The sequence below is a fragment of the Haematobia irritans genome, chromosome 3, assembly GCF_050003625.1.
Source record: "Haematobia irritans isolate KBUSLIRL chromosome 3, ASM5000362v1, whole genome shotgun sequence".
NCBI classification, from domain to species: domain Eukaryota; kingdom Metazoa; phylum Arthropoda; class Insecta; order Diptera; family Muscidae; genus Haematobia; species Haematobia irritans.
Window position 1 is genome coordinate 75827114 of NC_134399.1, and position 17494 is coordinate 75844607.

The 17494-nt window shown below is 36.6% G+C and overlaps 1 protein-coding gene across 1 annotated transcript; it reads left to right on the forward strand.

The window, feature by feature from the left end:
• The first annotated feature begins 4789 nt into the window (after positions 1 to 4789).
• LOC142230996 (putative 4-coumarate--CoA ligase 1) lies at positions 4790 to 17222 on the forward strand. Its single transcript, XM_075301614.1, has 5 exons — positions 4790 to 4921; positions 8072 to 8279; positions 8588 to 8774; positions 15854 to 15970; positions 16035 to 17222. The coding sequence occupies exons 1-5, from the start codon at positions 4790 to 4792 to the stop codon at positions 17017 to 17019; spliced, it is 1629 nt and encodes a 542-aa protein (XP_075157729.1). The 3' UTR covers positions 17020 to 17222.
• Positions 17223 to 17494: the final 272 nt, after the last annotated feature.

Sequence of the window (17494 nt, forward strand, 5' to 3'; positions counted from 1 at the left end):
TTTTGTAGAAGTAAAAAAAAATTGTCTCCAAATCTTTTCAGATATAAATCAGATATGGTAACACAAATTTTGGTCTACATAATGGTGAAGGGTATAATATAGTCGGCCCCGCCCGACTTTAGACTTTACTTACTTGTTATACCCTCCACCATAGGATGGGGGTATATTAACTTTGTCATTCCGTTCGTAACACATCGAAATATTGCTCTAAGACCCCATAAAGTATATATATTCTGGGTCGTGGTGAAATTCTGAGTCGATCTGAGCATGTCCGTCCGTCCGTCCGTCTGTTGAAATCACGCTAACTTCCGAACGAAACAAGCTATCGACTTGAAACTTGGCACAAGTAGTTGTTATTGATGTAGGTCGGATGGTATTGCAAATGGGCCATATCGGTCCACTTTTACGTATAGCCCCCATATAAACGGACCCCCAAATTTGGCTTGCGATTGCTCTAAGAGAAGCAAATTTCATATGATCCGGCTGAAATTTGGTACATGGTGTTAGTATATGGTCTCTAACAACCACGCAAAAATTGGTCCATATAGGTCCACTTTTACGTATAGCCCCATATAAACGGACCCCCAAATTTGGCTTGCGATTGCTCTAAGAGAAACAAATTTCATCCCATCCGGCTGAAATTTGGTACATGGTGTAAGCATATGGTTTCTAACAACCATGCAAAAATTGGTCTATATCGGTCCACTTTTACGTATAGCCCCCATATAAACCGATCCCCCGATTTGGCTTGCGGAGCCTCTAAGAGAAGCAAATTTCATCCGATCCGGCTGAAATTTGGTACATTGTGTTAGTATATGGTCTCTAACAACAGTGCAAAAATTGGTCCATATGTTGGTATATGTTCTCTAATGACCATGCATCCATGCATTGGTCCACATCGGCCCATAATTATATATAGCCCCCATATAAGCCGTTCCCCAGATTTGACCTCCGGAGCCTCTTAGAGGAGCAAAATTCATCCGATCCGGTTGAAATTTGGTACGTGGTGTTAGTATATGGTTTCTAACAACCATGCAAAAATTGGTCCATATCGGTCCATGTGGTCCTTACTGACCTATAGGGTCCCTTCTGGCCCAATTGTAATATACAATTATATTTAATTGAATTATTATATTTTGTAATGTCCTGGCTGCTATTAGCCGTGTAAATAAATAAATAAATAAATAAATCCGGTTGAAATCTTAGTATAAGGCCGCTAATAACCATGCCAAAATTGGTCCATATCGGTCTATAGTTATATATAGCCGATCCCCAATCACACAAAAATTGGTCCATATCGGTTCATAATCATGCTTGCCACTCGAGCCAAAAATAATCTACCAAAATTTTATTTTTATAGAAAATGTTGTCAAAATTTTATTTCTATAGAACATTTTTTTTCCAAATTTTATTTCTATAGAAAATTTTGTCAAAATTTTATTTCTATAGAAAATTTATTTCTATAGAAACTTTAAATTTAATTATATACGTATTTAAATGGCCTTTTTATACCCTCCATCATAGGATGGGGGTATATTAACTTTGTCATTCCGTTTGTAACACATCGAAATATTGCTCTAAGACCCCATAAAGTATATATATTCTGGGTCGTGGTGAAATTCTGAGTCGATCTAAGCATGTCCGTCCGTCCGTCCGTCCGTCTGTTGAAATCACGCTAACTTCCGAACGAAACAAGCTATCGACTTGAAACTTGGCACAAGTAGTTGTTATCGATGTAGGTCGGATGGTATTGAAAATGGGCCATATCGGTCCACTTTTACGAATAGCCCCCATATAAAGGGACCCTCAGATTTGGCTTGTGGAGCCTCTAACAGAAGCACATTTCATCCGATCCGGCTGAAATTGGGTACGTGGTGTTGGTATATGGTCTCTAACAATCATGCAAAAATTGGTCCACATCGGTCCATAATTATATATAGCCCCCATATAAACCGATCCCCAGATTTGGCTTGTGGAGCCTCTAAGAGAAGCATATTTCATCCGATCCGGCTGAAATTTGGTACATGGTGTTGGTATATGGTCTCTAACAATCATGCAAAAATTGGTCCACATCGGTCCATAATTATATATAGCCCCCATATAAACCGATCCTCAGATTTGGCTTGCGGAGCCTCAAAGAGAAGCAAATTTCATCCGATCCGGCTGAAATTTGGTACATGATGTTGGTATATGGTCTCTAACAACCATGCAAAAATTGGTCCACATCGGTCCATACTTATATATAGCGCCCATATAAACCGATCCCCAGATTTGGCTTTTGGAGCCTCTAAGAGTAGCATATTTCATCCGATCCGGCTGAAATTTGCTACATGGTGTTGGTATATGGTCTCTAACAACCATGCAAAAATTGGTCCATATCGGTCCTTAATTATATATAGCCCCCATATAAACCGATCCCCAGATTTGGCTTGTGGAGCCTCTAAGAGAAGCATATGTCATCCGATCCGGCTGAAATTTGGTACATGGTGTTGTTATATGGTCTCTAACAATCATGCAAAAAGTGGTCCACATCGGTCCATAATTATATATAGCCCCTATATAAACCGATCTCCACATTTGGCTTGCGAAGCCTCCAAGAGAAGCAAATTGCATCCGATCCGGCTGAAATTTGGTACATGGTATTGGTATATGGTCTCTAGCAACCGTGCAAAAATTGGTCCACATCGGTCCATAATTATATATAGCGCACATATAAACCGATCCCCAGATTTGGGTTGCGGAGCCTTTAAGAGAAGCAAATTTCATCCGATCCGGCTGAAATTTTGTACATGGTATATGGTCTCTAGCAACCGTGCAAAAATTGGTCCATATCGGTCCATAATTACATATAGCCCCCATATAAAACGTTCTCCAGATTTGACCTCCGGAGCCTCTTGGAGGAGCACAATTCATCCGATCCGGTTCAAATTAGGAGCGTGGTGTTAGTATATGGTCGCTAACAAACATACCAAAATTGGTCCAATCACACAAAAATTGGTCCATATCGGTTCATAATCATGTTTGCCACTGAGCCAAAAATAATCTACCAAAATTTTATTTCTATAGAAAATTTTGTCAAAACTTTATTTCTAGAGAAAATTTTGTTAAAATTTTATTCGGTTCATAATAAAATTTTCATCATTGTCAAAATTTTATTTCTATAGAAAATTTTGTTCAAATTTTATTCGGTTCATAATTATGGTTGCCACTCGAGCCAAAAATAATCTACCAAGATTTTATTTTTATAGAAAAATTTGTCAAAAGTTTATTTCTATAGAAAATTTTGTTAAAATTTTATTTCTGTAGACATTTTTGTCAAAATTTTCTTTCTAAAGAAAATTTTGTGAAAATTTTTATTTCTATAGAAAATTTTGTGAAAATTTTATTTCTATAGAAAATTTTGTTAAAATTTTATTTCTGTAGAAAATTTTGTCAAAATTTTATGTCTACTTTGTCAAACTGAATTATATACGTATTGGATCGATCTTTCTTTTGATTTAATATATACCACGTATGGACTTACATACAATTTAGAAGACGGTGTTAGGAGGTTTTAAGATACCTTGCCATCGGCAAGTGTTACCGCAACCCAAGTAATTCGATATTGGATGACAGTCTTCAGTAGAAGTTTCTATGCAATCCATGGTGGAGGGTACATAAGCTTCGGCCTGGCCGAACTTACGCCCGTATATACTTGTTTTTTTACTAACATTGTGTTCCACCCTAGTGCATTAGCAGACTTAAATTTTGAGTCTATAGATTTTGTAGAATGTATGTATTTGGGACAAAACTTTATATATAGCCCCAACATATTTGACGGATGTGATATGGTATCGAAAATTTAGATCTACAAAGTGGTGCAGGGTATAATATAGTCGGACCCGCCCGACTTTAGCCTTTCCTTACTTGTTTTTTTTTTTTTTGCAAAACTTTGGCAAAGTGGGGTCAGTATATTGAACCTAGAAGTTTTTGCTTGAAGTTTTGCACGAGAAGTCTAATTAGTAGTACAGTAAAATGTGCACAATTTGGTGGATCGGTTCAGATTTAGATAGCTCTCGTATATATCTATTGTCCGATATACACTTACATGGCCACCGGAACCTAAATTTTCACTCCGAGGCCACAGTTTTACTCCGATTTACATAACATTTTGCAAAGGTAGCATAATGAGCATTCTAGCTACGCATGCCGAGTTTGATTGAATTCGGTTCAGATTTAGATATAGCCCCCATATATCTTACGCCCGATATGCTCTTATATGGCTGCAGAAGCCAGATTTTTTCCCTGATTTGCCGAGTTTGATTAAAACTCGTCTTGGAGCCGAAAAAAGGCCCTATGCCTAATTTGAAAACGATCTAACATAAAATTGCGAGCTTTGCGACTAAATCGACTTAATTCTAAGACGATCGGTATTCTAAAAGATGGGTCTATGACTGCTCCTTCTGGGCATTACATACAAATACACAAACTTATTAACATATACTCTGTACCACAGTAGTGGTGAAGGGTATGAAAACAATAATAAATCGATTGAAAAGTTGAAAGCGCTTAAAAGCCTTCTTGTTGAAAAAAGTGAGATGAATTGAGGATTAATAACATTTTTGCCAGATTGCTTTATCATATTCCGATTAATTGGAAACATTATTCGCGGTTTTTCAAATGAATGAATGTATGTACATATTTCTATCAATTACAATTTCTTAAATCTACAAAATTCAGTATTATTGCAGACACGGAACAAATTGCATCGAAACGTCAATCGCTTTAATACAGATTAAAGTGTTTTACCATGAAGACATTGTTCGACAAAAATAATAAAGTCTGGATTGCTGCACCAGATCAATCAATACATAGTGGTGACCAATCATTGGGACAACTTGTTTATAGGAGATTATTGGAATTTCCAAATAAAGTGATACAGGTTAGTAGTGAAAACATTTACAAAATAACAAAATAAAAAGTGTCTACTTTGGAAGCGCAAATTAGAAATTTATTCCGAAAAGAATTGCAACTGACTGGAAACATACGGGTACTGCGATATATCGTGGATTGAGTCCTTTGAATCCGTTCGCAAATCAATCCATTGTTTTGGCTTCCTCATAAAAACGAAAATGCAGATCAGCCAAAAGAATTAATCAGAAGAAGGAATATTTGGCCTATACGATTATATGCCGAATCCGAACGGCGTTTCACATTCTAGTGAAACCACTTAGAGCAGCTTCGAAACACTCTGAAATGCCATCAGCTTTACTGGTAAGGAAAAAATGTTTGGCGTTTGGTCGAAACTGTGATTGAACCCACGACCCTAAAAGTGCAAAGCGGGCATGCTAAGAATTACACCACGTTGGCTCCTTAAATATTTCTTTATTTCAAAGAAGCTGCATCTTTGGCTCGGAATCAATACCACAATCCTTAAGGAAGTGCAAGTTTTAGTACGAAATCCCAATTATTTAATACTGTGGCACGACTATTGCAAATACGCTGTGTGTTATAAATCGAATGACAAATATATTTTATATTCCATCTTACGGAGGAAGGAATGAAAATGAGTATCATAAGCAATATATCTATTGTAAATGCACTGAAAAATATATTGTCGTGAGGCCAAAGTTTTCATGTATTTAAAATACGAATACGTTTTTTGCTTACCATAGAAGACGCATTTCTCTGATATAAACACTTTTTCCTTGCCCTAGAGACGATGATTTTTACAATAAAATAATTTTTCCTTAAAATTAAGTGATTCATATTAAAAATGGGTATCTTAAAATGGAAGAAAATTTTGTTTAACTAGGCCAACTTGTCTTTAATAATTGTGAAAAATTCTTCAATATTAAAGAAATTGTCTTTAAATTTGTTGTCTTTTGTTCTTTTTGTCTTTTTGCATCTTTACAACAAAGTAAAAAAGCGTTTAAAAATTGGAGACGTTTTCCAACACTTTATTTTAAAGACGACATTTACTTGAGACACAGCATAATTGCTACTTGAAGTTGAACGAAATTTAAGTTGTTGTTAACAAGTTTTTAAAGGACTTTAATAGCACATGCAGAAAAAAAAATAGAAACAAGTATAGGTTCGGCAAGGCCGAAGCTTATGTACCCTCCACCATGGATTGCATAGAAAGTTCAACTAAAGACTGTCATCCACAATCGAATTACTTGGGTTGCGATAACACCGTCTACTAAATTGAAAGTTGGTCCATACGTGGTATACACTGAAAAAAAAAATATTTACGCGATATTAAAGATTGCGCAACCTAAATTTTAGGATCCAAAATTTACAAAATATTGAGGACAAATTTCCTTAAAATAATGAAATTTTAATTAAATTTGCGTCCCTCCGTTAGAGTCGCATGTCTTTGAACTAAGGCTAATTTTCCTTAAAGTAAAAAACACATTTTATTGTTTTAAGGATTTAGCGTCTTTGGTTTAAAGTTTTTTTGGAATTAAGAAACCATTTTTTGCTTTGAAGTATCAGATATAATTTGGATTTTTAAACTGGAATTTGTTTGTACGTGAGTACCTCTATTCATAAACCGCGAAAAGATAATGAAAATGTGATAAATGATATCTGTATCCTACTTTTAATGATCCTAGATTTAAAGCCAGATAGGTCGCTAAAAAATTTCTTTATTTTAAAGAAGCCGCATCTTTGGCTCGGAATCAATACCAAAATCCTTAAGGGAAAGTCAAAATCTTTGGATCCAAATAAACTTTTTTTGAGTATATATTAAACAAAAAAGCCGATTAAATAAGTATATAATTCAGTTTGACAAAATTTTCTATAGAAATAAAATTTTGATAAAATTTTCTATAGAAATAAAATTTTGACAAAATTTTCTACAGAAATAAAATTTTGACAAAATTTTCTATAGAAGTAAAATTTTGACAAAAATGTCTATAGAAATAAATTTTTGGTAGATTATTTTTGGCAATATGGACCAATTTTTGTGTGATTGGCGATCGGCTATATATAACTATACTCGTAGACCGATATGGAACAATTGTTGCATGGCTGTTAGCGGCCATATGTATCCAATTTCAACCGAATCGGATGAATTTTACTCCTCCTAGAGGTTCCGGAGGTCAAATCTGGGGATCGATTTATATGAGGGCTATATATAATTATGAACCGATATGGACCAATTATTACATGGTTGTTAGATACCATATAATAACACCACGTATCAAATTTCAACTGGATCGGATGAATTTTGCTCCTCCAAGAGGCTCCGGAGGTCAAATCTGGGGATCGGTTTATATAGGGATATATATAATTATGAACCAATAGGGACCAATTTTTGCATGGTTGTTAGATACCATATACTAACACCACGTATCAATCAATTTTGCTCCTCTAAGAGGCTCCGGAGATCAAATCTGGGGATCGGTTTATATGGGGGCCATTTATAATTATGGACCTATATCGACCAAGTTTTGTTAGAGACAATATACTAACACCATGTACCAAATTTCAGCCAGATCGGATGAAATATGCTTCTCTTAGAGGCTCCGCAAGCCAAATCTTTGGGTCCGTTTATAGGGGGCTATACGTAAAAGTGGTCCGATATGGCCCATTTGCAATACCATCTGACCTACATCAATAACAACTACATATGCCAAGTTTCAAGTCGATAGCTTGTTTCGTTCGGAAGTTTGCGTGATTTCAACAGACGGACGGGCAGGCATGCTTAGGTCGACTCAGAATTTCACCACGACCCAGAATATATTTACTTTATGGGGTCTTAGAGCAATATTTCGATGTGTTACAAACGGAATGACAAAGTTAATATACCGCCCATCCTATGGTGGAGGGTATAACAAAATCAGTTCAAAATCAGGTATAAAAACGAATAAATTAAAATTTGCTGCCTAAAATCAAGTACGCAAACTTAAATTTAAAACACAATTTTGTCTTAAAAGTATCCTTACTTCAATTTTCCGCTTCTTTGGTTCGGAATCAATACCAAAATCATTAGTGTAAAGACAAAATCTTTGGAACCGTGCATGATTTTTTTTCAGTGTGGTTTGTAAATGTATATGAACATAATTTTTACCATTCATTTGCACAGATAGATGACGACTCGAAACAGCAAGTTACCAGTCATCAGGCGCTTACATGGGGTGTACGAATAGCATTACATTTGGAAAAATTACAATTTAATCACAGTGACATTGTGGGAATATCGGCCCGAAACTCATCTTATATCCTTCCGATAGTATTGGGATGCTTATTTAACGGTACACCACTGCATGCCGTTAATGCAATGCTGGATAAAGGTACATTGAAAGAAGAGTTTTCTTTTGTGAGAAACGCAATCTTAGACAAACAAATTTTTCTTTTGAAACTAAAACAATTTCGTTAAAGGAGAATAAAAAATTTAGAAACAATCCTTTACATCATTTGTAAAAAAATGGGATCTGTTTGTTCTAAAAAAAATAATACTCGTACTCTACATCAAGAGGGGAATTTCGTTTGTCTAAAATTTCGTTCAGCAGGAAAGTATTTTTTCTTTGGATGTAAAAGTAAAATACGCAAATATGTAATATGAGATCGAAATTAATAAAGATCTTTGATATTTTAACAGATACTCTCTCATATTGCCTATCACTAACTAAACCGATAATAATCTTCTGTGACTCCAACAACTACGAAGTATTAAAGCGTGCTACGGATACTTATAAGCCAATGTTTTATACAATCGCCACTAATATTTCAAATGTTCCAACGGTTTTAGATCTACTGAAGGAAACTGAAAATGAAGAACTATATTTGTAAGTATATACAATGTAAAAAACGAACTAGACATAAATAAAATAAAGATTTTGAACGACTGTAAAGGTTTAAAAAAATTCGCGCGAACTTTTGGGCATATAAATTTCATTTCTGTCAAGCTGTTAGGCAAAATGTGGAAGACTTTAGTTAAGTACTCTAAAAAAAAATCTTTCCTTCCAAACGAAATTTTAGATAAACAGAAGGTATATTGTGATTAACTTGGCTAAAATGGAGTATAAAATAAAATAAAGTTACTCCCAAAAAGCATAAAAATTTGATGTTGTTTTGGTCCATATAATTTTTTCGGGTCCTGTTTCATTTAGGTTTTGTGGTTAATTTTCATAGGACCCTTTTTTCATTGTTGTTGGGTTTTATTGCATACTCGAAATGAGGCTTTATTTCGTTACGAAAAAAAATCAAAACTTGGGGTATTATTTAATTTTCATTTTGGCGGCTTATTTTACGAAGTATGTCTCCCTAGTATGTGTCAAAAACTTTAAAAACCAATAAAATAATTTTTAATAGACCGAAAAACTTCTGTGTGGATTGAATCTATAATCCTTTGCATGCAAGGCGGACATACTTGCCATTGCATTGAGTCGGATTGTTTTCCAATTTGTCATAGAGTCTTTTTTCGGTTCAAAGACGATCCCTATTAATTTTGGAAAAAATCGCATAGGATTTAAATATAGCTGCCATATATAACCGATCTGATCATAAATGACGTATTTATCGACCGATCTTCTTCAAATTTCGTATATTCAAATGTCTCGTAAATTTTGTAGAATATCAGTCAAATCGGTTCAAATTGAGATATAGCTCCCAAATATATTTTTTGCCCGATATGCATTTATAAGACCACAGAGTCCATAGTTTTACTTCGGTTTACGCCAAGTTTGATTGAAATCGGTGCAGATTTAAATATAAGGATCCAGAGGCCAAAGTTTTTCTCCGAGTTGCCTAAAATTTTGCACAGGGTGTAGAATTAACATTATAAATAACAGGTTGGCTGATAAGTCCCCGGTCTAACAAAGAAAAACATATTTTTTCAAAATTCGTTTTTATTATTCAACATAGTTCCCTTCAAGAGCGATACAACGATTATAAAGATCTTCCAACTTTTTGATACCATTTTGATAGTACTCCTCAAAATAGGCCTCAGTTTCGGCAATCGCCTCTTCATTACAGCCGAATTTTATCCCTGCCAGAATCCTTTTGAGGTCTGTGAACAAGACAAATTCGCTGGGGGCCAGATCTGGAGAATACGGTGAGTGGGGAAGCAATTCGAAGCCCAATTCATGAATTTTTGCCATCGTTCTCAATGACTTGTGGCACGGTGCGTTGTCTTGGTGGAACAACATTTCTTTCTATTTCATATGGGGCCGTTTTGCCGCGATTTCGACCTTCAAACGCTCCAGTAACGCCCCATAATAGTCACTGTTGATGGTTTTTCCCTTTTCAAGATAATCGATAAAAATTATTCCATGCGCATCCCAAAAAACAGAGGCCATTACTTTGCCAGCGGATTTTGAGTCTTTCCAGCTTCGGAGACGGTTCACCGGTCGCTGTCCACTCAGCCGGCTGTCGATAGGACTCAGGAGTGTAGTGTTGGAGCCATGTTCCATCCATTGTCACATATCGACGGAAAAACTCGGGTGTATTACGAGTTAACAGCTGCAAACACCGCTAAGAATCATCAACACGTTGTTGTTTTTGTCAAATGTGAGCTCGCGCTGCACCCATTTTGCACAGAGCTTCCGCATATCGAACTATTGATGAATGATATGACCAACACATTCCTTTGATATCTTTAAGGCCTCTGCTATTTCGATCAACTTCATTTTACGGTCATTCAAAATCATTTTGTGGATTTTGTTGATGTTTTCGTCAGTAACCGCCTCTTTCGGGCGTCCACTGCGTTCACCCTCCTCCGTGCTCATTTCACCACGCTTGAATTTTGCATACCAATCGACCGTATTTTTCCCCTTCAGAAAACAGTATTTTATCAAAACACGAAATTCCTTTTTTCCATTTTTTTCACAATAAAAAAAGTTGTTTCACAAAAGACGCTCTATCTCACAAACTAATTAAGTTACAGACGTCAAATTTTGACACGAATCATTTGAAGGTTGGTACTATATAAAAATAATATGCATTTAATACTAGCGACGCCATCTATGTGTCAGACCGGGGACTTATCAGCCAACCTGTTATGCACACCGAATTTGGTTGAAATAGGTTCAGATTTATACATAGCTCCCATATATAGCGTTCGCACGATTTACACTTCTATGGCCTTAGAGGCTAAAGTTTCACTCCGATGTACTTGAAATTGGGCACCGGGAATGGAATTAACATTCTTAAATTTTTAGCAATGTTTGCCACATTTAGACACAGCCCCCATACAAATGTTCGAAAACTCGTAAAATTTATTCAAATTGAACTATACTTTAATTTGTTTGTAAATATCTACCGATAAATCATAAATACAGATTGGCGAAATTTTATGCAATGGCTTTAAATTTAAATATTTCCATTATATTTTTATACTCTCCACCATAGGATGGGGGGTATATTAACTTTGTCATTCCGTTTGTAGCACATCGAAATATTGCTCTAAGACCCCATAAAGTATATATATTCTGGGTCGTGGTGAAATTCTGAGTCCATCTAAGCATGTCCGTCCGTCCGTCTGTTGAAATCACGTTAATTTGCGTACGAAACAAGACATGAAACTTGGCACAAGTAGTTGTTATTAATGTAGGTCGGATGGTATTGCAAATGGGCCATATTGCTCCACTTTTACGTATGGCCCCCATATAAACGGACCCTCAGATTTGGCTTGCGGAGCCTCTAAGAGCAGCATATTTCATCCGATCCGGCTGAAATTTGGTACATGGTGTTGGTATATGGTCTCTCACAACCATGCAAAAATTGTTCCACATCGGTTCATAATTATATATAGCCCCCATATAAACTGATCCCCAGATTTGGCTTGCGGAGCCTCAAAGAGAAGCAAATTTCATCCGATCCGGCTAAAATTTGCTACATGGTTTTGGTATGTGGTCTCTAACAACCATGCAAAAATTGGTCCACATCGGTTCATAATTATATATAGCCCCCATATAAACCGATCCCCAGATTTGGCTTGCGGATCCTCTAAGAGAAGCAAATTTCATCCGATCCGGTTGAAATTTTGAACATGGTGTTAGTATATGGTCTCTAACAACCGTGCCAGAATCGGTCCATAATTATATATAGCCCCCATATAAACCGTTCTCCAGATTTGACCTCCGGAGCCTCTTGGAGGAGCAAAATTCATCCGATCCGGTTCAAATTTGGAAAGAGGTGTTAAAGGGTGATACGGTCAAAATTTGGTCAAGGGAAAACGCGTGTAAATCGGTGAAATCGTTTATTTAAAAACTCAAATTAAATTTCTTTTTCAAGTTCAATTAGTATAAAATTCAGGACAAATATTCAGTTAGGCTTTCGCTTTTCCAAATCCGAATTGCCGGACCTCAGGCTTGACACCTGCCATCAGATTTTGTACAGCCACCTTGTCCACCTTCTTCGCCGCAGAAAGCCAGTTTGCCTTGAACTGCTGCTCGTCCTTAGCAGTTTTTATACCCTCCACCATAGGATGGGGGTATATTAACTTTGTCATTCCGTTTGTAACACATCGAAATATTGCTCTAAGACCCCATAAAGTATATATATTCTGGGTCGTGGTGAAATTCTGAGTCGATCTAAGCATGTCCGTCCGTCCGTCCGTCTGTCCGTCTGTCCGGCTGTCCGTCCGTCTGTGGAAATCACGCTAACTTCCGAACGAAACTAGCTATCGCCTTGAAACTTGGCACAAGTAGTTGTTATTGATGTAGGTTGGACGGTATTGAAAATGGGCCATATCGGCCCACGTTTACGTACAGCCCCCATATAAACCGATACCCAAATTTGGCTTGCGGAGCCTTCCGGAGCAGCAAAATTCATCCGATCCGGTTGAAATTTGGTACGTGGTCTACGTATACGGTCTCTAACAACCATGCAAAAATTGGTCCATATCGGTCCATAAATATATATAGCTCCCATATAAACCGATCCCCAGATTTGACCTCCGGAGCCTCTTGGAGGAGCAAACTTCATCCTACCCGATTGAAATTTGGTACGTGGTGTTAGTATATGGTCTCTAACAACCATGCAAAAACTGGTCCATATCGGTCCATAATTATATATAGCTCCCATATAAACCGATCCCCAGATTTGACCTCCGGAGCCTCTTGGAGGGGCAAAATTCATCCGATCCGTTTGAAATTGGGTACCTGATGTTAGTATACGGTCTCTAACAAGCATGCAAAAATTGGTCCATATCGGTCCAATATTATATATAGCTCCCATATAAACCGATCCCCAGATTTGAACTCTGGAGCCTCTTGGATGAGCAAAATTCATCCGATCCAATTGAAATTTAGTACGTGGTGTTAGTATATGGTCTCTAACAACCATGCAAAAATTGGTCCATATCGGTCCATAATTATATATAGCTCCCATATAAACCGATCCCCAGATTTGACCTCCGGAGCCTCTTGGAGGAGCAAAAGTCATCCGATGCGGTTGAAATTTGGTACATTTCGTTAGTATATGGCCTCTAACAGCCATGTAAAAATTGTCAAATTTTATTACTATAGAAAGTCTTGTCAAAATTTCATGTCTATAGAAAGTTTTGTAAAAAGTTTATTTCTATAGCAATGTTTTCAACATTTTATTTCCATAGAAAATTTTGTCAAAATTTTATTTCTATAGAAAATTTTGTAAAAAATTTATTTCTGTAGAAAATTTTGTCAACATTTTATTTCTATAGACAATTTTGTCAACATTTTATTTCTATAGAACATTTTGTCAACATTTTATTTCTATAGAAAATTTTGTCAACATTTTATTTCTATAGAAAATTTTGTCAAAATTTTATTGCTATAGAAAATTTTGTCAACATTTTACTTCCATAGAAAATTTTGTCAACATTTTATTTCTATAGAAAATTTTGTCAAGTTTTTATTTCTATAGAAAATTTTGTCAAAATTTTATTTCTATAGAAAATTTTGTCAAACTGAATTATATACGTATTTAATCGGCCTTTTTTTGTTTAATATATACCCCTTATGGACTAACTTACAATTTAGAAGACAGTGTTAAAAAGTTTTACGATACCTTGCCATCGGCAAGTGTTATCGCAACCCAAGTAATTCGATTGTGGGTGACAGCCTTTAGTAGAAGTTCCTACGCAATCCATGGTGGAGGGTACATAAGATTCGGCCTGGCCGAACTTACGGCCGTATATACTTGTTTTGGTCTTCTTTAGGTTCCGCTTGACAATAGGCGGAGCTCTGGCGTGTTGGGAGGGTTCTTGTCCTTGGGAACCACCTGCACGTTGTTGGCGGCGTACCACTCCATGGCCTTTTTACCGTAATGGCAAGATGCCAAATCCGGCCAAAACAGTACGGAACAACCGTGTTTTTTCAGGAAAGGCAGCAGACGTTTATTCAAACACTCTTTCACGTAAATTTCTTGGTTGACAGTCCCGGAAGCTATGAAAATGCTGCTTTTCAAGCCACAGGTACAGATGGCTTGCCAAACCAGATATTTCTTTGCGAACTTTGACAGTTTTATGTGCTTGAAAATATCTGCTACCTTTCCCCTTCCTTTTGGCGTATAAAACTCCTGTCCCGGAAGCTGCTTGTAGTCGGCTTTGACGTAGGTTTCGTCGTCCATTACCACGCAGTCAAACTTCGTCAGCATCGTCGTGTACGGCCTCCGGGATCGCGCTTTGGCCGTCGTATTTTGTTTATCATCGCGATTTGGAGTCACTACCTTCTTGATAGTCCGGCTCGTTTTTTGGCTCGATGCACGGTTGTAGACGATACACCCAGCTTATTTGCGGCATCTCGGAGAGAGAGGTTAAGGTTTCGCTTGAAACTACCGGCAACTCTCTTTGTCGTCTCAGCGGCTTCCGGTTTTCGATTTCCCCCCGATCCATACTTCCTGGCTGTCGACAAACGTTCCCCAAACACTTTAATTACATTTGTAACGGTTGATTTGGCAACTTTTAGCGATTTTCCTAGCTTTGCGTGCGCGTAGCTCGGATTTTCGCAAATGCGCAAGCAAAATTTTGATGCTCTTCTTGCTTCGACGGCATTTTGACAACTGAAGAGTGAATTCGAAAATCAAAATAGGAGCAACATTCTACACACACACACCTTCAAAATGAGGGGTGTTCAGGTTTTCTAAATGCAAAATTGAAAAAATACGTCAAGTTTATATTGACCAAATTTTGACCTATCACCCTTTAATATATGGCCACTAACAACCATACCAAAAGTGGTCCATATCGGTCTATAGTTAAATATAGCCCATTCCCAATCACACAAAAATTGGTCCATATCGGTTCATAATCATGGTTACCACTCGAGCCAAAAATAATCTACCAAAATTTTATTTCTATAGAAAATTTTGTCAAAATTTTATTTCTATAGAAAATTTTGTTAAAATTTTGTTTCAATAGAAAATTTTGTCAATTTAATATATACTACGTATGGACTTACAATTTAGAAGACGGTATTAGGAGGTTTTAAGATACCTTGCCATCGGCAAGCGTTACCGCAACCCAAGTAATTCGATTGTGGATGGCAGTGTTTAGAAGAAGTGTCTACGCAATCCATGGTGGAGGGTACATAAGCTTCGACGTGGCCGAACTTACGGCCGTATGTACTTGTTACTAATATTATTCTCCATCCCGGTCATTTACCGATTTAAATTTTGAGTTTAGAGATTTTGTTTGGGTATCCCAATCACAATTGTTTGAAGGACTTTCTATACTGGGTCGCTGTACGAGATGAGTCACTCTATGCAGCATCTAAACACTGTTTGATTTCGCATCTCATCTTCCAAAGTAACAATACTTATTGGATATCCTACGCAGTTACATATCATCCTGAGTCTTTAGTATCACAGCTTCAAACAGTAGATATTAAAAGAGAAGATCTGATACAGCTGATGTATTTTTGTCACTTTTATATTCGTTTTTCAGACCACAGGGAACAGCAATGGGAGATAATCAAACAGTTGCCATTTTGTGCTCTTCTGGTACAACTGGGAAGCCCAAAGCAGCTTGCCTCCCGTCGTCAGTATTCTTAGCTAAAGATTGGTATGTCACTTACATGTCAAATTGCTATATCAACGATATTATATATTGTCTTACCTCTTTCCAGGATAAATACAAAAGACAGCATCACTTACGTATCCAGTGGCATTGACTGGATTACTGGAATGTATTTTCTTATAACCAATTGCATAATAGGATACACACGTATTATATCTAGTAAGGGTTTTGAGCCTGAGCATTTCCTTGAATTGGTGGAGAAATATAAAATCTCAACTGTATTTCTATCATCACGTTATTTGGCATCGTTGACTAATCATCCCAGTACAACAAATGAACGATTAAAATTCTTGAAATTTCTTTCATTTGGTGGTAGCCCTCTATCCAAAGCGACCTGCGAAAAATTTTTACAACTTTGTGGTAAACGCATTGAACTGCATGCTTCATATGGTACCACCGAAATGGGTTTAATAGCTCACACCAATGGTCTAGAAAAAATCAAGTCTGTGGGCCATTTAGCGAATAGTCTCACAATGGCCATTCATAATGAAAACGGCCATCATTTACTCCACAATCAAGTGGGTGAAATTGTTATCAAGGGTCCTTCTGCTTGGAATGGCTATTTTAATAATCGTAGCGAAACAGAAAAATCTCTTGATGCAAACGGATGGTTTCATACAGGAGATCTTGGTTATATGGATGACGATAACGAAATTTTCATTGTTGATCGCAAAAAAGAAATTCTTAAATATCAAGGTATGCAGTATTGGCCAAGAGAAATTGAGGAAGTTATTACTGAATTGGAAGGAGTTCAAGATGTGTGTGTGGTCTCAATATTGCTGGAGAATTTGGGTGATATTGCCGGAGCTTTAGTTGTCCTAGGTGAGGGATCAAAATTGGCAGAACAGGATATTGTCAATCATGTAAGAGCACGTCTGATATCCGAACATAAATGCTTAAACGCTGGAGCTTATTTTGTGGAAAAATTGCCACAAAATCTTAATGGGAAAATTTTGAAGAAAAATTCCCAAGATTTACTAAGAAAACTTTTTTACGAAAATTCTAAAAAGCAACTTGTTGGTATCTCAAGATAAAACAAGTATGTACGGCCAAAGCCGAATCTTATGTACCCTTCACAAATTGTACTAAAGACTGTCATCCACAATTAATTTACTTGGGTTGTAGTGATAATTGCCAATGGCAAGATATCTTAAAACTTCTTAACATTGTTCTCTAAATTGTAAGTTAACCCATATGTATGTATAAGTTAAATAAAAAACTCAGATTATATATCAAACCACTTTAGTTCTTGATCGGTTTATATAAAGGGGTCTGTCTATATATGAATCAATTTTCGCATGGTAATTGGAGAACCAAATTGGCTCCCCCATTTAGTTCCAGAAGTCAAATTCTGGGGAGTCGGCATAGCCGGGCTATATATAATTATGAGCCGAAATTAATCAATTTTTGCAAATTTCAACCGGACGGGTGCTGTATATAATTATTGATTGATATAGACCAAGTTTTGCTTTGTAGTTGGAGAGTATATAATAACATCACGAACCAAAT